Source organism: Tupaia chinensis, unplaced genomic scaffold (assembly GCF_000334495.1).
Source record: "Tupaia chinensis unplaced genomic scaffold, TupChi_1.0 Scaffold000706_1, whole genome shotgun sequence".
NCBI lineage: Eukaryota > Metazoa > Chordata > Mammalia > Scandentia > Tupaiidae > Tupaia > Tupaia belangeri.
The window spans coordinates 5,814,873-5,837,302 of record NW_006160229.1 but is presented as its reverse complement, the minus strand read 5'-3'; the positions used below and the strand labels follow the sequence as shown (position 1 = coordinate 5,837,302).

General features: G+C 47.6%; 1 protein-coding gene across 8 annotated transcripts in view; it reads left to right on the top strand.

The window, feature by feature from the left end:
* FHL1 (four and a half LIM domains 1) overlaps positions 1–21,950 on the top strand; it is a 48,152-nt gene extending 26,202 nt beyond the window's left edge. For 2 of the 8 annotated variants that reach the window (XM_006160709.3, XM_006160707.3), the window contains 6 exons: positions 17,194–17,375; positions 17,796–17,970; positions 18,566–18,735; positions 19,240–19,426; positions 19,942–20,141; positions 20,426–21,950. In XM_006160709.3, coding sequence (XP_006160771.1) covers positions 17,220–17,375; positions 17,796–17,970; positions 18,566–18,735; positions 19,240–19,426; positions 19,942–20,141; positions 20,426–20,509 — 972 coding nt within the window. In that variant the 5' untranslated portion in view covers positions 17,194–17,219 and the 3' untranslated portion in view covers positions 20,510–21,950. Of the gene's footprint in view, positions 1–8,937; positions 8,972–15,682; positions 15,770–17,193; positions 17,376–17,795; positions 17,971–18,565; positions 18,736–19,239; positions 19,427–19,941; positions 20,142–20,425 lie in introns of those variants that run through there. The other 6 variants (XM_027776679.1, XM_006160710.3, XM_027776680.1 and 3 more) reach the window with 6 other exon arrangements.
* Positions 21,951–22,430: the final 480 nt, after the last annotated feature.

Genomic DNA, 22,430 nt, shown 5'->3' with positions numbered 1-22,430 from the left:
CTGGAAGCAGCTTGAGATGATGCAAGGAACCTTGGAAGTCCAGACACCCAGGTTCTAGACTTGTTTCAGGGAAACAAGTCATCTTCCCATTTCTCGGCCTCAATTTCTCATCTGTAAGGTGGGGCAGTTGGACTAGATGATATTTAAGCTTCTTGTCGTTACTAATCACTGTGCAGTCTTCATGAAGTTGAAAAACGCCACAGATCTGGCCCACTTTATGTTTGGGTCCTCCAAACACCTCCACCTTTTGGAGGATGGTATGCTCTGGCCTCACTGTGCATAGACTGGCAGACAGGGAAGACAACTACCCTTTGGGGCAGTCATCTAACAGTGGAACACATGCTGACAAGGTCACTGTGGTTCAGCCCCTGGGTTTTCACAAAACAGTGCCTATCCTGGCACAACAGAAGCATTCGTTCCACAGAAAGTTCTTCACGTTTGCTATCTCAGGCCTGAATCACTGTGCGCTACCACCGACCTCAGTCTGCCTGTAAGTACTCCAGCCTGGAGTCTAGGTTGAGACCCTGCTGGGCAGACTAGTGATGGCCCTCAGGGAAACTTGGCAGCAGCCAGGTGAGCTTCCACCCTCTGTACTTTCTCAGCCCTCTGGAAAACCGGGTTGCCCCTGCTGTTAAAGTAGTCAACTCCACAGCCTAACGAAAGTATGTATGGACTTCTCGAGTAACATGCTGGTCACTTTCCTCCTACTGCGTTTATACTCCACGTCTGCGTGCCATGTTGAATTCAGATCTTCTGTTGACCAAGTCCCACAGAACTACTCATGACGCTTTTCAACCTTTATCTAGAATTATGGGGTCCTCCCCTGTTTGATGTTTGAAAACAATATGTATAAAGCAATGTGTTAATTATAGTCCTTTGGTAAAAGAAGACAGGGTCTGTTGGGGGAGGGGTCTTCAGAAAGTTTGTGGACGATGCGTATATTTAAAAAATGCATGACTGGACTCACACATGGCTGACTGCGGTTCGAGTCTCAGACCCAGAGGCTTGAAACTCGTGCCGGGGGGATGTGATGCCCAAAATCCGGAGAGGAGAAGGAATTGCAGTGTGGCCATCCTCCCTAGTGGAGTGATTTCTCTCTCTCTCTCTCTTTCTCTCTCTCTCTGGCAATTGCATGGGTCCTATAGCAAAAATCTCTCGCTCCCCCCCCCTCAGAAAAAGATCAATACATGGATTTCAATTTTTGGAACCAAAATGAACTCATACTTCAATTCCATGTTTCCACAAAGTTTTTGAAGTTCTAGCATACATTACTAGTCTTAATATTTCACACCAGGAAGCAGGGCTCACGAGAATCACCTCTGATCAAGGCCATTGATTCTTAGTTACCAGCATTAAGAAAACAGGTATGGATGGATGCCTGCTTGATTTATTCTTCCCTGTTTTGGACATTAATCAGCCGGTTGGATTATAGAATAGGGTCATGGAATGGTTAGTCCTTAAGCAGCTCTCAAGGCTTGAAATGTCCAGAACAGGTGGGCTTGGTGCATGCCAGGACGTAGCATGACTGAAAGGGTGTTTTGAGTCATAGCACATGGCAAGATGGAAATAAAACCGATATATCACAAGTGGGTGGTAGAAATAGACCAGAAGAGAATTTTAACACTTAAAATATGACAAAGATTTCGCCTTACCAGCTTCTTAGTTTCATGACATGTTTATTTCCCCTTGATCTTAGATTCTGTATTTGTATTTTATGTTTCCCTCTAAAACTCCTCAGGGTTTCTATTTTTTCCTTTTCTGTTTCTCTTTACTTCTCTTTCAAGTGCCAGCTCTGTTTGTTCATTTGTTTAATCTGAGATCATCAGAGTGGCTTGTTTTAAAAGTCATTTGTCCAGTGTTGTCTTGGTACTGATTTCTGGTAAGAGGTCTATAAAATTATCTATAGAATGTGGTTAGGATAGTTGCTAAATCTTGGTGAGATTCTAGTAGCATCATAGGAAGGGGCAGACTTTGGGGATAGGAGACATTTGAAGCATATTAACTATGGAATGACATTTCCAAAAATCAGAGGCCATGGCACTGGCTAAATTTATTTTTAAGAGATTTTTGCTGTAGGGTGTGTGCATTCGCTGGAGAGTCAGAGAGACAGAAAGTGAGAAATGACTCCCCAGGGAGATGGCTGTGCTGAAGTCCTTCTCCATTCTCCTCTTGGGATTTTGGACACACACACACACACACACACACACACACACACTTGCGCCTGGTGTGAATTTCAAGCTTCCAAGTCCAGGACTGGAACCGTGGTCAGCCATGTGGGAATATTATATGTGTGTGAATATTACACAGAAACTTTCTAAGTCCTGATCAGTTGTGAAGTAACAGGTCTTCAGTTAATTAGCATTTTCCAGGTGCTTTGCTATTTACGAGGTCTTTTATTTCATGAATCTTAACTCCTTTGTAACAGGTCTCTGCCCCCCCCTTTTTTTAAAGGTTTTTGCTATAGGGCACATGCGCTCGCCAGACAGAGAGAGACAGAGAGATAGAAAGCGAGAAATCACCCCCCAGAGGGGATGACCATGCTGCAATCCCTTCTCCTCCATTCTTCTCTTGGGATCTTGGGCACACACGCACATGCACCTGGCGTGAGTTTAAGCCACTGGGTCTGGGATGCGAATCGCGGTCGACTACGTGGGAGTCCAGCGACATAGCCATTACACTAACTGCTGGTCCCTCCCCCATTTTCATAGCTAACCTTTGCTCAGAGATTCAGAGAGCTTTGTTGTTGTCGTTGTTGTTGTTTGGAGAGGTTTTTGCTATAGGGAGTGTGCACTCGCCAGACCGACAGAGAGAGCGATACGTGCACTCGCCAGACCGACAGAGAGAGACATAGAGACAGAAAGCGAGAAGTCACTCCCCTGGGGATGGCCACGCCGCAATCCCTTCTCCTCCATTCTCCTCTCGGGATCTTGGGCACGCACACACATGTCCCGGCGTGAGTTTAAGCCACCGGGTCTGGGACTTGAACCGCGGTCATAGGAGTCCAGCGACATAGCCATTATGCTAACTGCTGGCCCCTCCCCCCTTTTCATAGCCAACCTTTGCTCAGAGATTCAGAGAGCTTTTGAAGAGGCAGAGAATCCCAGGTTTGCTTTCCTTTGGATCTTGCCTGAGGGAATCACTCCTGATGCGGCTCTGGAGGGTGCTTCTTCATGTTTTTCTTTGACAGGTGTGCTGTGAATTGTGACATTTAAGCAGTGACTTTGCAAAATTGGACTTGTCAGTAGGAAAAAGTACTCTTCCCATCTTAAAGATTGACAGGAACATGAGATGACTGAAGCTGTACTAGGCCCTTTTCTGGCAAGAGTACATAGGACAAGAAATACTCCAGAGAGCTCGACATGGAATCACATCATAGCATAGCGTATGACTAGGTGCCTTAATCTTGCACTTGGAGTCACTCAGGAGAAATTGTTGGCCGAGGGACTGGTAGCCTGACAAAATTCTATCCAGAAGAACTTGCAGTGTATTAATTTATTAGTAGTGGTCATGAAGAGAAGAAGGATGTAAAGAATCATTAAGTTGAAACCATTGATGAATCTGGAAGGCTTCTTCCAGGTTATCTGCCTCTTGCCTCGGGCTGTGACTAATGGCCCGTAATTGTCTGAATAAGGTTTCAATCATTTGGGAATTTCTTCAGTAACAGAAAAATATAGTAAGGGAGGAGGGTGACCACAAGTCAAGCTATGAATGAGGAACTCCTGAGGTGTGCGCCAAGTGGGTCACTGAATTTTGCCGTGTTTGACTCCTCAGCGGCACCACTTTGAAGCGTGATCCTCCCAGTGGTGTGTCTGAAGTAGAGTCTAGGATTAGATCACAGTGTGCCAATCCCCACAAACGGGATGCCACTGCCAGCTTACTATTCTCTCTCTACCTGACAACACGGATCTCGTTCATGGGGTTCCACCGAGAGTCAGATGGTGGCACAGTGGCAAAATGTGATGCTCTGTGAGGCCAGTCCACATGGGAATGTTCCAGGTTCATGTCCAGAGGCCTTCCCGAGTGTGCTGGGCACATAAGAGCTCATGATCTGGGATCGGCCGAGGCTGAGGGTGGGTTATGGTGTTAAGATCCTGTTGGGACCAGCGGTTGGTGTAATGACTATGTCGCTGGACTCCCATGTAGTTGACCACAGTTCGAGTCCTGGACCCGGTGGCTTAAACTCACACTGGGTGTGTGTGCGTGCGTGCCCAAGATCCCAAGAGGAGAGTGGAGGAGAAGGGATTGTGGTGTGGCCATCCCCCCTGGGGGGTGATTTATCGCTTTCTGTCTGTCTCTCTTTCTGGCGAGCTCACACACCCTATAGCAAAAACCTCTTTAAAAAAATAAAAGATCCCGTTGGGGTGCTGTCTCTTATCTCTATGTCTGGGTTTCTCACTTGTGGATAAATAGCCTTAAAGGGGGGAATCATCATTGATATCTCAGAAGTCCAAAATGAAGTGTCACTCTTCCCTATACCAGCTCTGCCTGATCACCCAGAATCACAGCCTCAGAGGGGCCGTCAGCTCCTTCTCCTTGTTCTTGCCTGATTGGTCTGTTCATTCCTGCCCTGCCACGTCTCTTATCCCTTTCCACGCCAATTGCCACTGCCTCTCATTCACTCAGTCCTTCCTTCTGTCTCATCTGGACAAAGGCAGTTGCCCTCTCTTCCTCCAAGATGGACACTTACACTGCTTGCTTCACTCTGATCTCTTCCCTTGCACCTGTTGCAAAAAGACCCTCTGTGCTCTGGCTTTCCTTGACTCCTGAGCTTTGGGTCCCACCACTTCCCTGTCCTGTGTTTCCCTCCTCCCATCTCACTTCATCTGAGCAGACTCTGTGTTCTCATACCTATGTTGGAAATGCCCCTACCCCTTCTTTGCATGCTAAAGTCTCTTCAGGGACCAGGTCAAATGTCAGAACATCTATCAAGTCGTTCCTGATCCCCAGGCCTGATAAGACCTCTCCCTGTGGTCAGTTATAATAACATCATGTCTCTCTTGCGCTCTGCCTTGCATGGTAGTCCTTTGTATGCAGGGGCACTTCAAAACATTTATGGGAAAATGGAATTAAAAGTACAAGTTTATTTTGGTGCAAAACCTTGAAATCTGTGTGTCATTCTTTTATAATACCCATTTTTCATAAACTTTTTGAAGAGTCCTATACGTACCTTGGTATGTTTGAAAGTAAGAACTGCATTTTATTCTTTACGGCCTGCAAAGTACCTTGCTCCACACAGTAGGGTATCTTTTTTTTTTTTTTTTTTTGAGAGGTTTTTGCTATAGGGCGCATGCACTCGCCAGATAGACAGAGAGAGACAGAGAGACAGAAAGTGAGAAATCACCCCCCGGTGGGATGGCCACGCTGCAATCCCTTCTCCTCCATTCCCCTTTCGGGATCTTGGGCACGCACGCACACGCGCCCGGCGTGAGTTTTATGCTACCGGATCCAAGATGCGAACCATAGTCGACTATGTGGGAGTCCAGTGACATAGCCATTACGCTAACTACTGGTCCCACAGTAGGGTATCTGTTTGATAAGTGCTGATCAGATCACATGAATGACTGGGGTCCACAGGTGGATGCCAGTGGTAAGTTGTAGGGCATCTGCAGATAGTCAGAAGGTGAGAATGTGCAGATGAACCATGAGTCAAATGGTTCTTAGAGGATGCCAGGCGGGAGGGAGCTGAGGGGTCTCGATGCCTGGCACCACTAAAAATCATCCCGATTCCGTAGAGTGAGAGGGCCTGGAAGGCCTGAAATGTGGCCTTGAGGCACTAAAGAGAGCTTTCACCAAACACCAGCCAGCTCCCCAACAGCATCTAAAGGTGCTTTGTGATTGGGACAGGGATTATTAAGGATATTTTTCAACACTGTACTGTTAATGTGCGACAGGATTGGCTCAGATGCCAATGAAACCAGTGAGTGAGTGGGTATCTGCTACAGGTTTCTGAACCACAGAAGTTAGGGCATGGTTAGTAATTGTTACCGACAAAGCGTTTTTCACATTGCAAAGGGCCTTGTCCGTGTTGGTTTTGTGGACTGTTTAGTTTTGTGACTCAAGGACGTCAGCAGTGGGGACAGATGTCAGAGCAGGCAGTGGGCCTGTTTCATGAAGCTTGCAGGAGGGCAGCGCTCTCTGGTTGACGTCCGTTGCAGCTGGAATAGATGCTGCTGTTGTAGGGCTGGGCTCACAGCTCACACAGGTTCGGCAGAGCTCACTGAGTAGCTAGTGGCCAGAAATTCTCCTGTCTTCCTATCTTTTCTTCCATTTCAGGCCAAATAGAGTGATTATTTGTTTATTTGCTAAGGTACTGTCATAAGACTGTAAGTTTCCCTCTGTTTTGGGTTCTTGCTTTTCAGAATGATCAGACAGCTGAAGGAACTATTGCACCACACTTGCAAAGAATAATCCCCCCTGATGCATAGCTTGAAACTAGAACTGGCTTCCTAAGGAAACATGTGGCAAACTAAGTTTATTGTTCACAGTACTGCAAGAGGAGCATTTAGAAAGACATCCGCTCTACCTCAAAATACCCCTCACTAAAGTCTAAAATTTCGGACTCATAAAGGTTAATCATCTCATAAAATCAGAACATTTCCTGCAGGTGAAAAGTTTATTCGAGGGGTGTGGTGGCGTTACGATTTGCCAATCTCCCTGCCATATTTAATCAGCCTGGATGAGAAAGAGACCAGGAGGGTGTGAGGGGAGAGCTCAGTGCCGCTTTCCTTCTTTTCCCAGGCTTACTTTCTACCCCTACATGTGCAGTAAATTTGCCCATAACATTCTGGCTTTTACCATGATGTCATCTTCCAGCTAACAGGGCGTTACCGGACGATTTCAGCTCTCCTTTAGAATAGGGTTTCTTTAAATGGTTACAGAGTGTAAGGATTTTGAGTTCCATTCATTCATTTATCCATGGAGAATTTACTGTTTACCTACTGTGTTCTCTAGGAACACAGAGATAAGCAAAGTCTTGTCCCAGCCCTCAGCCTGGGAGGGGAGATGAAAGAATAAAGCCCAAACCAGTGACATGAAACAGGACCAAGGCTGTAAAGGTATTGGACCCACGGCCTGTCAGCTGCCTTCCTTGAAGTTCAGTGGCCTTAGTCACTTTCAGGATTCTAGGTGGTTTGGAGGTTTGATTGAGACTTTTCGCCTTTTTTTTTTTTTCAAAAGAGGTTTATGTCTTTGGGTGCATGTGCTCACTGGGGAGAGAGACAGAGACAGTGAGAGGGAACATGAGAAATTACTCTCTAGGGGGGATGACCACACTGCAGTTCCTTTCTCTATTCTCCTCCCGGGATCTTGGGCACACTGTCCGGCGTGAGTCTCAGGCCACCAGGTCTGGGACTTGAACCACGGTTAGCCATGTAGGAGTTCAGCTGGCCCCTCTTTTTGCTTTTTAAAAAGTTTGTTTATTTTATGAGCAAGAGAGACAGAATTACCCTTCTGCCCACTAATTAGTCAGCCAGCTATGACAAGCCTGTGTGAGATGGGAGCTTGGCCCAACAGGGTCTTGATTGCCATGATTCATCTTCAGCTTCGGCTAGCCCCAGATCATGGGCACACACATGCCCAGTGTACCCAGGGAGGTCTCTGGACATGAACCTGGAACCTTTCCTTATAAGTGAGCCTCACAGAGCATCACGTTTTGGTGCTGCACCACCACCCGGCCCCGACTTTGGGCTTCTTTTAATTCATTCTTTCAATGAATAGTTCTCGAGGGCCTCCTGGGAGCTGGGCAGTGTTCTGGGAGCTGGAGCCACAGCAGTGAATGCCACCACCAAATCTTGGCCCTCATGGAGCAGAGATGAGAGTGAGACCATGAATGAGAGCAACTCCTTCCTGTGTGAAAGTCTTAAGTACTGCGGGGAAAAGAAATTGGGGAAGAGGGGAGGGAGAGTGTGTGTTAGGCAGAACATGATGACTATTTGAAATAGGGTGGCCAAAGAAGCCTTCGCTGGAAAAGTAGCTTGCAGTACAGACTTGACGGTGGTGGAGGAGCACCTGGGAGAGGCCCTCCGCAGGGGACAGAGAAGAGGCCAGTGAGGTGGGAGTGAGGGCCAGGGAGCTAGAGAAGAGGCCAGACAAGGAACAGGGGAGGAGGTCCTAGAAGCACTTCGAGGCTTTTCCTAGAACTCCTTCCCCATCACCCGTCTCTAGCCATCTGATGGCTCTTTGAGCTATTTCACCGTGTTAGGTCCACCTCTTCATTTTCCTTTCTGGTCCCAGACAGCGCAAAATAAGAGATTTCGTGGGACAAAGTGTCTTCATTGTGTGTGTGGTGGGACTATGCGTGTGAGTCTATCTATCTCGTGTGCTCTCTCTGGTGCTCAGGAGATGGGGGGCTAGAATTGCTCCCCTTCCCAGTAGTCTTCTGATTGCTGGCATGGGCCAAGGAGGACATAGAGTTAATCATCTATAATGCCCTTAATCTCTGTATTCGTCGAGTCTAATTCCCTTTAATTACACTGGTAACATCAGTCTATCTCTTATAGTTGTAGTTTTATCGTTAATGCCACAAAAAATGAATTATTTATAGGGCCAAATGCAAGCTCTTGAGGCATATAAAATGGATTAATAAGGTTGGCTCAGCGTTAAGTTATGCCAGAGCTGAGTCCAAATTTTATTCCGGTACAGGGATGACTTTCTATGTGGCCTCTCTAGCTCTGCAGCTAATTTGGATGCTGAGTAGCCCCGCAGGTATTTATATGTAGCGTTTGGTATTTTTACTGGGTCCTATTCTTCTCCCTTGGATCACCTAAAATGGTTAAGAATTTTCTAGTGGGATTAAGGTTGTGATCTCCCGGGAGGGGTGGGACATCTGCTCTCGGTTATTTTTGTGTTAGCCGCTTCCCCTTAAATGTATGTTCACAAATGAGCCACAGTCTTATCAGCTGGGGTTGAAGGAAGACTGGTCTAGGTGCTGCTCCCGAACTTGGTCTCACAGCCATGGCTTCCCATAGATCAGGTAAACGCTTCACGTCCTTTCTCTTATATTGAGCAGTTTTCGGAGGGCAAGAAATATGACGTTTGGCTAAAAGGTAGTGTTTGATGGAACAATTTCAGTCTTGTCTAAGTAGGAGATAAATCATAGTTTATCTCTGTCTCGTCCTTGCCATCTCTTGCTAGTCCAAAGACAAAAGGTTATTCATATCTAAGTCAAATTTGCGGTGCTGAGTGACTTATATTTTCAAAGGTATGCACACATGACTGTTAGACATATTTCAGGACATCTTCTGAAACTGTAACAATAGACCGTGTGGAGAAAGAAGGTTCAGGGGAGCAGGACTTTGTGGTTATCTGTAAGATACAATTCTTCATCTTGATAGTGCTTGAAGTCAGATTTGAGGTATTTGGGAAAGGGAAGTGGAATATGGATCTGGAAGGAAGAGTATTTGTAACTGAGCAAGTCCATAATGACTTACCCACGTCCCTTTTTTGAACAATGTTTTTCATGTTGAAGAAAGAATGCCGATCTTTTTGCTGTGACAAGTATGTTCTCATGGAAAATGAGGGCAAAGTCTTCACTCTGAGACTATTACTGTGAGAGCCGTCTTCTTGTGTTGCAACCTGGTGTTAAGGAAGCCCTTTGGCCCTAGATAAGCCCATGGGGCAGGCTGAGGGGGGAAAGGCTGGCTCTGAAGTCGGCCTGCTGCCTGTCTCCCCCACGCCAGGAATGCGCCTGTCGCTCTGTTGCCCTCTGCTTAAGTAACTGCTCCCTTTCTTGGAGCTGCTCAAGTAAGACGTTTGGCTGGGAACCAGGCACTTTGTCCTGCCTCCCAGGCTTCAGACTAAGGGAGAAAGTAATTTATCACTGGCATTTGTTTGAAAATATTCTTTTTGAGAACTTAGAATTGCCTATCGATATTTAAACAATGGAAGTACTTTGGAAATTTCTCTTTTGCTGTTGTAAAGCTAATACGTGACAATGGAATTTCTTATTTTAATGAATTAATTTGCAATGTTGTCCTTGTTCCCAAGGAAAGTGTTTAAAAGCTGTCTCGTGGTGGTGGTTGTTTTCCTTTTTCCCAAGCCCAGGAGCCATTTTACAAACATAGTACCACATGCCTGAGATTGTGGTTCTCACCAACACACACGTTCCCTGCGTGCAGGCAAATTAGTCAGTTGTACCGTTTGTCCCAATGGACCTCGAATGCATGTTAACTGTTACAGTCACTTCCCGTTTTATGTACTAACTGACGGAACGGGAAAATAACTTTAAAAGGTGACATACTTACAGTATGCACAGCCTTGGGTTTGAAATTGTACCCGTGTTATTCGTGCTTCCATAAGTCTGGAGACCGTAACCATGGTTAAGTTAGACCAGCTGTTTGCACCTTTTAGATGATTCTTAACATCAGGAAATAGCATTTTGTTTTGCATCGGGTTCATGGGCCCTCAAAAGAGCGAAAAGTCCTCACAGACAGGAAGTCGGTGTTGCCCTGAAATGGGCTTTGTATGGGCAAAATAGAGACTCAGATATTTGGTTCAGGGTTCATTTTTTTAGTGATCATTCATATACTGAGAGCACGTTTCAAGGACGAAAATGTATACTTTTGACATTGGACACTTTCAGTCTGCAGAATTCTGTACGTTCAGTTCCTTTACTCTTTGGCCTCTGTGATCAAGGACCAGGACGCGGGCGCAGGGAGGTCAGATCATTATGGTCCAGCCATTATTCCCTTCACCAGCCCCTGCCCATTGAGTTGCACACACACCAGTCTTATCTCAGGGCCTGGATGGAAAACGAGAGGTGGGGTCAGAAGGGGACTAATCAGACTGGATTGGCTTCTTAAAATAACTGAAAAATGGTAGTCAGAAGATTGGTTTGAGAGGGAAACAGAACGTTTTGTTCTTTTAATGACCACTAAATGACTGCTTACCATTGCCCCACAACTGGAGAAACTGAAAACACATGTTCTATTGCTGCCGGGTTGGAAGCGCTTTTTTCCTATAGGAGAGGCAGAACACTCAAGAAAAACTCATTTCTGGACAGAATGGTACCAGAATGCAATCTGGCCTGCAGGAAGTTCAGCAGCATGTCGTTTTCATTTCATAATTGATACCCAACCCTCCTGACACCAGGCAGAATTACCTATCCATCGGTGACCCACAGGGACTGAAGTTTCTTCCTAAATGCAGCATAGCAGTGAAGGGTTTATTAACATTGACTTACTCTTTACCTGTTCTGTTTTTAAGGGGAATAACACTTTCTGGTTTTTCTACGAAATTCTATGAAAGACAACTTTTCAGCTGTGACTCATGAACTCGGTCCCATTGAGACTGTTTAGGTATTTTGCCCCAAATGTCTGATGACACCACCAGGTGCTATAGTATGTCTGGCTGCACAAGTGTCCTGTTCATCAGCTAAGGCTTTGTCCCAGGTGTTAAATATTCCCAGGAAAGCAACATACCCTTTATTTAGAAGCCAGCACTTACACAGGGGGTCACTGATGTGCTTGTGTGTTGGCTTGACCAATTAACAGCCCAGCAATAATGGGAATCTTTTTTCTGCTGGGTTTCTGTTCATTGTTTACACTGTACATCATACCACTCGGGTAAAACCCACAGGTAGAAAAATGCCACCTAGTCATAATCATCACTTTCTCCCTAAAGATTCTTTTTTGAGCTGCTTGGACACGAGGGAAAAATGAACTAGCAAGAACTATGAGGGACTTCAACAACTTTATGGAAAAGTGACCTGAAATGACAGGTTCATTTTGGTGCAAACATATTTGAAATCCTTGCAAAATATTTTCATCATAAGCATTTTCCCTGAACTTTTGGAACCCCCTCATATATGAGAAAATACATATAGGAACATGAGCTAGACATTAAATAAAACTGAATCTTCTCTAATGAGACATTCATAATAAAAACCCAAATGTTAGCAATGTTATATTGCTCAGATGTGTGCATGACTAAATTGAAAACCAAAACTTTTTATTGAGATACTGAGGTTTATTCCGGCACCTCTTAGCACATTGGGTGTGGTGCAGGACTTTTCTGAAAGAAAACGCTTGTTCGTTACATGATGAATGATGCCTCCTTTGAAGCAGGCATAGAAATACATACCTAAAAATGTACTACCCAGCCACGTTTTTATTTTTTTCTTCTTTTTTTGAGAGAGATTTTTGCTATAGGGTGTGTATGCTTGCCAGACAGACTGAGAGAGAGACAGAAAGCAAGAAATCGCCCCCTGGGGGGATGACCATGCCACAGTCCCGTCTCCTCCAGTCTCCTGTTGGAATTTTGGGCATGCACGCACATGTGCCCAGTGTGTGTGTCAAGCTGCCTGGTCCAGGACTCAAACTGTGGTTGATTATATGGGAGTCCAGCGACGTAACCATCATCTGCTGGTCCCCCAGCCACATTCCTATCTGGATTCTAACTTAGCTTCTAAACATTCTTTTACTGAATGCATTTTTAAAAATTGTTTTTATTTTCATTTATTGTTTAGGTTTTTGCTGTAGGATGTGTACACTTGCTTGAGAAAGATGGAGAGAGATAGTGAGAGGGAAAGTGAGAAATTACCTCCCGGGGGGATGGCCACACCACAATCCCTTCCTCTCTATTCTCCTGGGATTTCGGACATGCATACACAGTGCTTGGCATGATTTTCAAACCTCTAGGTTTGGGGCTCAAACCGTGGTTGACAAGGTGGCAGTCTAGTGGCTTAACCACTTTGCCATCTGCTGGCCCCCAACATGAGATGATTTTTATTATCAGAAAATAGCATCTTGTATTGCATTAGGTTCACAGGTCCATGAAGAGATCAGTTCTCACAGAAAGAGAATCAGTGTTGCCCTCAAACGGGCTGTGTGTGGACCAAATCGAGACTCAGATCATTAGATCAGGATCCAGTTTTAGAGACCTGCATACTGACGTTTCAGAAGATTAGTGATGGTGACTTACCTCCATTTATCAATCAGTAAACATGTACTGAGTGGCTCCTGTATACGAGGGACTGGATTAGATACCCGGGGCTCCTAGCACATTGGCAGAATTTTCGATGCTAGGGAAAGCTCACTCTTGTGTACAGATAAGGGCTACACTGAGAAGTTAAATTTAGTTGAAGAGCTACCCCAGGGCAAACATGTCCTGGACAGAGACAGGCGGTGAAGGAAGTAGCATTGTAATTCTCTGTCACACGTATTTCTTTTAATGATGGATGACATGCCCTTTCCCAGATAGTAGCAGTAGGTCAAAGCAGACATATCTGGATTTTTTGGAAGGTTAAAAGGCTTCACATTTCACGTACTTAGAAATCACTAAGGGGATAAAAAAATATTCCCAAAGAGAGAAGCACCTAAGTGTATCTAATTGAGTAAGATGAAGGAGAACGCAACTGAAGTACAGCGCCATCTTCCTTTTCGTCTATTTTCTTATCCCAACAAAGCTTGCTTTCCTCTCCTCAGGCAGTCAAAGCTCACCAAGGGCTCAGACTCTCATGGAGCCCACAACTTGGGATATCTGATTTCTTTTAGAAACCACAGTCTCCGCATTGTCATATAAAAGCTGGTTTCTTAGAGTTGTGTAACCACTTTGCAGAAAGGTAATAGTGAAATATTGGCCTTGTATACATCATCCAAAGTTTTAGTTTGGTAACTAGCTCATCAGAAGGATGGTGGCACTCCAGCTTCACCCTACGCATACTGCGTGTGGGTTTTGAAGTAGTTTTGTACCAAATAATCATAAAGTTAGAAAAACACAAGGCAAGCTGATTCAGGTTGCCCAGAGTTCCACTGAATAAAGATTTATTACAAAAAAGAGTAATCAAGTTTATGAGTTTAACATAAACATTGTTAACATACTTTAAGTATTTCTAGCCTGTTAGGCAGAAAAGCCAACATTCCTAGAAGTGTCTATTTTATCTTGACTAATCAGTGTTTCCACACATAAGAAAAAGACTTAAGTCAACTGTTGAAATCAATTCTAAAAGAATATGCCCCGTGAGATCTGTTTCTTCATCTGCATCCAGACTCTGGGTTTAAGTATGCAGTGGTGGGGAATACCAGGTGACCCTGGACTGCATACCACAGAGCAGGAAAACTGTATCACCTAAAGCTAGGACTCAAACGTAGCCAGAGATGAGACTTCTTACTGTTGTTCATTGTGTTTACTTTTTCTTTTGCTGGTTTAAGACCCTGTATGTGGGGCTAGCTTGTGGCACGGGGGTTAAGGTGCTGGACTCCCACATGGCCAACTATGGATCAAGTTCTGGACCCGGAAGTTTGCTTTCTCACTTTTCCTCTGTCTATCAGTCTGTGGTGAGCACATGTGCCCTATGACAAATTTAAAAATAATAAGTAAAATAAATATTTCTTTTTTTTATAAAAAAAAGATCCTGTATGACACGTGATATCACCACTGTATCATTACGCTGCTGAGCGATGTCATTGGCCTTTTCAGTCAACTTTGGTGCTTTCATGTTCATTGGTGAGCCGTGAGTTATTTATTTCATCATCTGAATGCCCTACAATCTCTGAGTAAGTCACATTCTGGAATTCTGAAAGTAGCCGAGGAAGAACCTGGCATTGGGCATATGACGGTTCTGAAAGTGTATGGTTTTCAAGGAGAGAGGCTGAGCTGGTAAGGAGAAAGGCTGCTCCTGCCAGCCATAGTGAAGTCTCTCTCCTCTTTAAAACTTCTAAATGCCACTAGATAGAATCCACCGTATTTTCTAGCAGTTTTTTTTTTATATGACACTAGTATCTGTATTTTTATCATAAAGACTCAGAAATCCCAAGAGGTGGGACCCCTTCCTTAGGTGGGACTCTACAGTACTTTGATATGGAACTATTTGGAATCCATTTTTACTTTGAAAGACGTGCAAAGAGAATGATAGTAAAATGAGAGGGTTCAAAGTCATATTCTAAATAGAGGCCTTGGTACGAGAGAATGAGGCCTTTCAAAGATGGTCCAAGAAGGTAGTCTCCCGAGGGCTAAGCCAGCTGTGGTTGCTAGCCATGCAGGAAGCCACTGCTGTCTAATCTTACAAAGTCTATTTTCTTGCCAAATGGCATTTAGAAGCCACTGATAATTTAATTTCCTGTCCTTTGTTGTTACTGGAGATTTACTTGGGTTCTCAACTCAGCTCTTAACAGAAAAGCAAGTCTTCGTTGAGGGCACAGTTTCAGTATGGCCAAGCAAAGACCACAAGGATTTGAGGAGAGTGACGTTCCCCTTGCCGTCACCATGAGGGGCCACCTCTGTGAGTTACAGCGCCAGTGTCAGAGCTGCCTTACGTAAACAGTGCACACTTCAGGGAGGTGAAGCCCATGTCCACTGTGTCTCTACTTTTTGTTGGTGACCCAGTTACGGAGGGGAACAGCCCAGTTTTCTTTTTCGAGAACTGAGTAAGAATCATTCTTCATCTTGCTAAGTGTCTTAACGGTGACACAACTGTCCCAGGCAACTGTCCGTGCACAGGAATGTCGCTCCTCTGCTTCACTTGGCAGCTTTCTGGAGATGGGGGGAGTGTCTGTGTACCAGCACGAGGCCCAGAACACGGTGCTTGTTGGGGGGCCCGGTGTGTTCTGTTTGGAGGCTTGCTTCTAAGACTGACCCGGTTCGGAGTGAGAGTTCAAGAACCTTTGCCCAGGCCGTTCCGAGACACTGGGTGTGGTTTCCTTAGCTCACTCTGTGCTATTTGGTTGCCTGTGGCAACAGGATCCAAACAACTTGGACATGTGTTTGTATAAAAAAAACCGGGAATGGAACCCGGAGCGAGAGTCCGCGCCGTTCAGTTAGTGGAAGATCTGGGGTGAGTACCGGGCCACTGCTCTTTTATTTCCCCTCGTTCTTTCTCTCTCAGTTACACCCGGGCGTCTGCGAGCACAGACCCAGAACCGTGTTGGTGGATAGTTTGAGAAGAGTCTCGGTTCTCGTGTTCCCTGCTCTCTAGTTATCCGTGTACATTTCTCTTTCCGGGGGAGAGGACCAAATTAGCATATGTTTAAGAAGTCGAGTGCTGTCAGAAACTCACATCGGGTCCCTTTCTGGCGGCAGAATTCCGTAGGAAATGACTTGGCCAAGTAGGCGGCAGTGGCGGTGTTGTCTGGGGTGACAGCCTGGCCCGGGGTGGGGAAGGAACAGGGATTGTTTATCCAAAGGGAATTGGGGGGGAGCCACAGAATAATTATTCGGCTTAATGTTTTCTAAAAGTAATGTTGTCCAGATTCTATTTTAAGATGGCAATTTTTAAAATAGCAAGTGTCCCACACGGTAACACGTCAGTGAATGCATTGACCCTTACTTGCTTGACCAAGAGGGGACTGGGGTTTGGTATGTCACAAAACCATGCATCGCTGTGACAGAGGGATCGGGCCAACCCCCGCCGTTTTGGAGGACAGCACTCGCACCATCCCTCTGTCGGCAGCAGACTCTCGGGCAGAACGCTTTAGAGTCTCTCCAGGGATTTCAGCGCGTGGGCTAGATTTCAAGTAAATTTAAACCTTTAAAACCGGGGAATGAGGGAGGATTGCTGTGGATCTGCGGTCAGCTCAGTGTTGTTCCGATGAGGAGGATCTCTTGGATAGGAAGAAAGGGGGGCCGTCTGGGGGATACTGTCTCCCCCACCCCCTTCCCCCAAGTATGATGGAGGAAGAGGTGGTCGCCCGCTGGGAGGCTCTGGCTTGTGGCACACTGGGTAGCCCTTGGGCAAGGGCCTGGCACCTGCCACTGCCTCACCTGCTGTGTACTCCATGGGCACCCTTTGCTGCCCCAGCCTCTGCCCAGTGTACTTCCTTTGTGCGGAACCGTATCTTCCTGCCCTCTCCATCACACTCCTTCACTCCCTCGGGCCACTGCCCTCGGCGACCCCCAGGCTCCGTCGGTGGCTCCAGCCAACAAGCTCTGACCCCCTTGTTCCCCAGCACAGTGCCCTTTTGAGTCTGTGTAGTGGGCTGGTCCCCTGTGTCCTCGGGGTGTCGCTGGCCGTTGACCTTGAGCCCGAGGGAGCTAGACTTGGGACGCTTTGTTCTTGGGAGGCACAGTGAAGTACCTGCTGCCTCGGCTCCCAGTGGCTGGCCTGGCTGAAGGGGAAGCTGGGCCTGGTTCCCAGACCCGGTGGGCTCTGAGAGTTTTCTCAGCCATGCACAGTATTGGCATAGGTGCCTCAAAGAGGCTCTGTGGCGGATTGCTTTGGTGTTGCCGTTGCTCATTCGCTCTGCCTGTTTGCCCCCACAGGTCCCTCCAGCCACAAGGTGGGCACCATGGCTGAGAAGTTCGACTGCCACTACTGCAGGGACCCCCTGCAGGGGAAAAAGTACGTGCAGAAAGATGGCCACCACTGCTGCCTGAAGTGCTTTGACAAGTTCTGTGCCAACACCTGTGTGGAATGCCGCAAGCCCATCAGCGCCGATGCCAAGGTACAGCTGTCCCCGCCTGGGACCAGGCTGGGCAGACAGGCTTTGGGGTGGAGTTTCCTTGGAGCCAGAACTGTAGCGGCCCACCCTTAGCCTTTGTCCACATCCTGACTGCTGCCTTGAGACAGCCCTTCGTGCTCCCCAGTCTTAGTGCTCCTACCTGTGGCATGTGGGCTTGGACCAGGCACAGACCCCTGCCAGCTTCTTGACAGACCTCCAAGTATTTCAGGATTGCGACTCTGTCATCTCAGCTCAGCGTCCCTCCTGTTATTTACAGGAACAGGCGGGTCGGGCACCCCCCACGTGTGAGGGACTGCGTCGTCTCTGTCGCAGTAGTCAGCCCCAGGGAAACTGAGGGGATGGTTCCTGCCACTTCCCCCAGCGCCCCTCACGGTGGCCCGCCTTGCTCTGCTTGGTTTCCAGGAGGTGCACTATAAGAACCGCTTCTGGCACGACACCTGCTTCCGCTGTGCCAAGTGCCTTCACCCCTTGGCTAACGAGACCTTCGTGTCCAAGGACAACAAGATCATGTGCAACAAGTGCGTCACTCGGGAGGACTCCCCCAGGTGCAAGGGGTGCTTCAAGGCCATCGTAGCAGGTACTGCCCTCCTCCCACCCAGGGCTGCCAGGGAGGTGGCCCCGAGGGCAGATGTGACGGGGCTGGCATGGTGGGGCGGGGCCGATGTCGCTGTGAGCTGCTTTGAGGCTGTAGCGTATATATGTACACATATACATACGCGTATATATGCGTACACATATATGCTCGCACACACGCACACACTCGGAGACTAAAGAACACTGGCGAGAACAGCCTGTGGCAGGACAATGAAGTGAACAGTATGTAGCACTTTCTCACTTGGGTGTAGTAAGTGACCGGAGCATGCTTCCCCCTCAGGGTGTAAGCTGGGCCAGGGAGCCCCTGTTGAATCGCTGAGTCCGCACAGGGTGTAGAGGCGGGGGAGTGGGGATTCAGGCGTCTAAATCCTAAAGTGATCATGCTGGGGTCCCCGCCCCTGACAGAATCCCGGGTTGGCACAACCATGAGTAGGGCACGGGGAGGACAGTCGGAAGTGTGAGGCCAGTGACTGCAGGGCCTGCATCCCCTCACTTCCGGAGGACCGGGAGGGAGCTGCGGGGATGCAGCCCCCTGCAGAGCCTGGCAGTGGGGCTATCCCATGGCTTCCCCCCTGCAGGAGATCAAAACGTGGAGTACAAGGGGACCGTCTGGCACAAAGACTGCTTCACCTGCAGCAACTGCAAGCAAGTCATCGGGACTGGAAGCTTCTTCCCTAAAGGGGAGGACTTCTACTGCGTGACTTGCCATGAGACCAAGTTTGCCAAGCATTGCGTGAAGTGCAACAAGGTACAGTTTCAAGGGGAGTTGCATGGTGACTGGCGTTTCTAGAAGCATTTGACAGTTTGCAGAGCACCTGCACACACACTATCCCATTCCATCCTCACGACAGCCCTGTGACGTAGACATTATTATTCTCGGTTTACAGATGAGGAGACTGTGGAACCGGAAGGCAGTGCCGTGGCAGTTAGGCTGTCAGTGTGCGTGCTCACTCTGAGGGTGTGGGGGCGACCCGTGCCATACCCTGCACCGGGCAGCCTTGGCTCCAGAGGCCTGCCTCCACCGCTTATTAATAGTAGTTGTGTAACCTCCCGAAGGGGCTCGCCTTCACTGAGCCTGGGTGTCTTCATCTGTAAATTGGGGATAATAATCGCACCTGCCTCCCATGGCTGTTGTGGAGATTAAATGAGATATTGTATACCAAAGCGCCCAGCACAGTGCCTGGCACATAGGAGGCATTCAACAAAGTGGAATTTGTTGAATCTGAATCCGGTGCTACACTCCCTGGTCTAGGCCATCACATCTGGAGGAATCACTTACCAGGATCAGCCCTGGCATGCCGAGTGCTTTGTGTGTGTTACCTGCTCTAAGAAGCTGGCTGGGCAGCGTTTCACCGCTGTGGAGGACCAGTATTACTGCGTGGATTGCTACAAGAACTTTGTGGCCAAGAAGTGTGCTGGATGCAAGAACCCCATCACTGGTAGGCTAAAGAGTCCTTGCTAAGTCTGCCAGGCTAGGTTTTGCGCATGGTAACCATCTCTCATTTTCCTACGTCGGTTTCATCCACAAAGGCCCCCAAAGAACGCCCCTCTCTCCCTGCCATTGTTGTCCCAAAGGCCCCCAAATAGTTCGGATCCTCCCCTAGGCCAGGTTAGCCTGTGCAACACAGAACACTTCCTGACTACTGCTGACTAACAATGCCGGGAGTTCACCGCCTGAGACCCACTGGGCCGAGGGCAGGCACTGCACGGGGGCGTCTGTGGGGATGGGAGGTGGGGGCGTGGGGTGTAGCTGAAGGCTAGCTCAGAGGTGCCTGTTGGCCGGGCTTTTGTTTTGTGTTCCGTTTCGTTTTGCGGTCAGAAGCAAATCTAATCACTTCATTCCTCATCTCGCGCCGCGATCCACGTGCCCTGGGCCCTTTCCCCTGTCTCCAATTTTCCCGTCTCCCCGGGGAGCCTTGAAATGTACATTTGAGAAGACTTTTGCCATCCTCAGGGAAAAGGACTGTGTCAAGAGTGAGCCACCCAGTCTCTAAAGCTAGGAAGCCCCCAGTGTGCCACGGGAAACGCTTGCCTCTCACCCTGTTTCCCAGCGCCAACCTCCGGGGCAGGCATCCGGGTGGAGAGAGGACTTGTCCCTCGTGGGTGGTGGTTCTTTATAGAAAAAATCGAAGCTTAGCAGCTCCTCGAGGCCCGGTAAGTGCACACCCCACGGACAGCCCAAGTTTGCCTCCTGGTGGCCACTTTGATGCCATGGCCCTGACCTAAATCAAAGACACTGGTTATGCTGGGAGGTCGGTGCGCGTCACAGGGTGATAGCGGTGGCATGGGAACGTGGGTACTTTAAATCGGCAGATGCTGGCTCCGCGGGTTGGTCGGCTCTGTGGACGGGGCAAGTCGTCATTTTGTCTCTCTGAATCAGGGCTCCTCACCTGTATTCATTCAGCTGTTTCTCTTGTTTTCTTTTGTTTTGTCCGCAGGCTTTGGTAAAGGCTCCAGTGTGGTGGCCTATGAAGGACAATCCTGGCACGACTACTGCTTCCACTGCAAAAAATGCTCCGTGAATCTGGCCAACAAGCGCTTTGTTTTCCACGAGGAGCAAGTGTATTGCCCCGACTGTGCCAAAAAGCTGTAAAGTGACAGGGGCTCCTGTCCTGTAAAATGGAATTCGAGTCTTGTTGTTTGTGTCCTTGCTCTCTGCCCTACACCATCGATAGGGGAAGAGGGGCCTTTCGCCTCTTTCCGGTTGATCTTTCTGTCTTTTCTCCCATTTTACAGTGTTACTCAAATATAAGGGCACACAGTGATCATATTAAGATTTAGCAAGAAGCAACCCTGCAGCAAAGTTAATTTCTCTACAGCTGCAATTAAGAACAAAAACTTAGATAGATTGACTCTTCTGCATGTTTCTCATAGAGCAGAAAAGTGCGAACCATTTAGCCACTTAGTGATGTAAGCCAGAAGCATAAGAGAGGAAGCCCCCACTGAGAGGCCTTGGGCGGCTCCGCAGGACCCCACCTCATAGTCACCCGACATGCCGGAGTGGCGGCGGCTGCTGCGAATCGCTGCTCACCCTTTTCCGTGAGCAGGAAAAGGACTTACGAAATGCATGGTCTACCCTCCTCCAGCTCTTCCCTTCCTTCTGTTCTTGCGTGCTTTCCAATGACTAACACGGATTTCCAGGAAGTTAACATTTGAACTTAGCTGTCATTCGAAACGGGCCCTTCCCCGTACTAACGTTTGATTTCCCTGTGTGGCATGTTTTCTGAGCGTTCCTACTGTAAAGCATGGAACGCGCAGGTGATTTGGAAAGTGTAGGCGGATCTGAGAAAACGAACCTGTTTCAGAGGAACATCGTCACAACACGTGCTATTGAACGCTTCACCAAACTAACCCTGCTTCCTTACTTTTCTTTACATTGATAATATTTTTGTTTTACTTAATAACAAAATAGTTTATGGTTTGGAAACTTGCATGACAATATTTTAGCCCCTCAAACGTTCTTGCAGTTTGGAAATTTATCCTGCAGAAGTAACTGTCCAGCTCCAGAGGGGTGGCTGAGCAGGCGCCAGGGCTGTCATCTACATGGATGTGACATTTTAAAACCGTGACGAGTTGGTTCCCTTGTAACATAGTAGTTGTCTGCTCTTTGTCCATGTGTTAAGGAGGACTGCCAAGTCCCTTCTCTTGTGATTCCTAGGACTTGTCCTCGGGAGCTTAGCTGGATCTCTGGGGGAGTGGGGAGGCCACCGTCCTCACAGGCAGAACCAGATGTCCACTTACTGCTTACCTGACGTGCAGGATCACCTGCTTGCTGTATTCTCCGTTATTATATGACATAGTATAACACGACGGTATCAAAAGTAAACATGTAATGACAATACGTATTAACATTTTTGTAGGAGTGGTTAGAGAAGCCAATGCCTCATTTCTACATTTTGTCATTAGCTGTGATCATCTAACGTTTCCGTGTATCCTTACAGAAATAAAGCAGCATATAAATAACATGCCTCCTGTCGTTTTCTTCAGCCCTGTGGAATCACCTTAAGGCAGTACTGACCTGACCTGTTTCTCCCTTACTTCGAGGATATAAGAAGTCTGGTGCAATTGCATGGGACCCAGGAATTATAGGCAAACCAAGCTAACACCACTTTGAACCAGTTAAAAAATAAATAAATAAAAAAACAGAAACCACTCAGAGACATAAAATAGCACTTCTCAATTTTCACATCTCTTCAGAAGGATGGGCTGGTTTTATTTGGCCAGGATGGTGGGGGTGGGGAGCGTGTCACCGAGAAGCGTGACCATGGTCCCTGTTTGGCTGGGTGCATCCCCATAGCTCCTTTCCCCTTGCCCCCTGCAGCCCAGGATCCCTGGTGAGCACTCCTACACTCTCAACTATGGCCCCCTCTAGGGTCTTGAGTCCCTTGCTCCCCTTTGTGGCCATGGCTTATTGGGGTACTGCTTATTGAGGCCCATGGACTT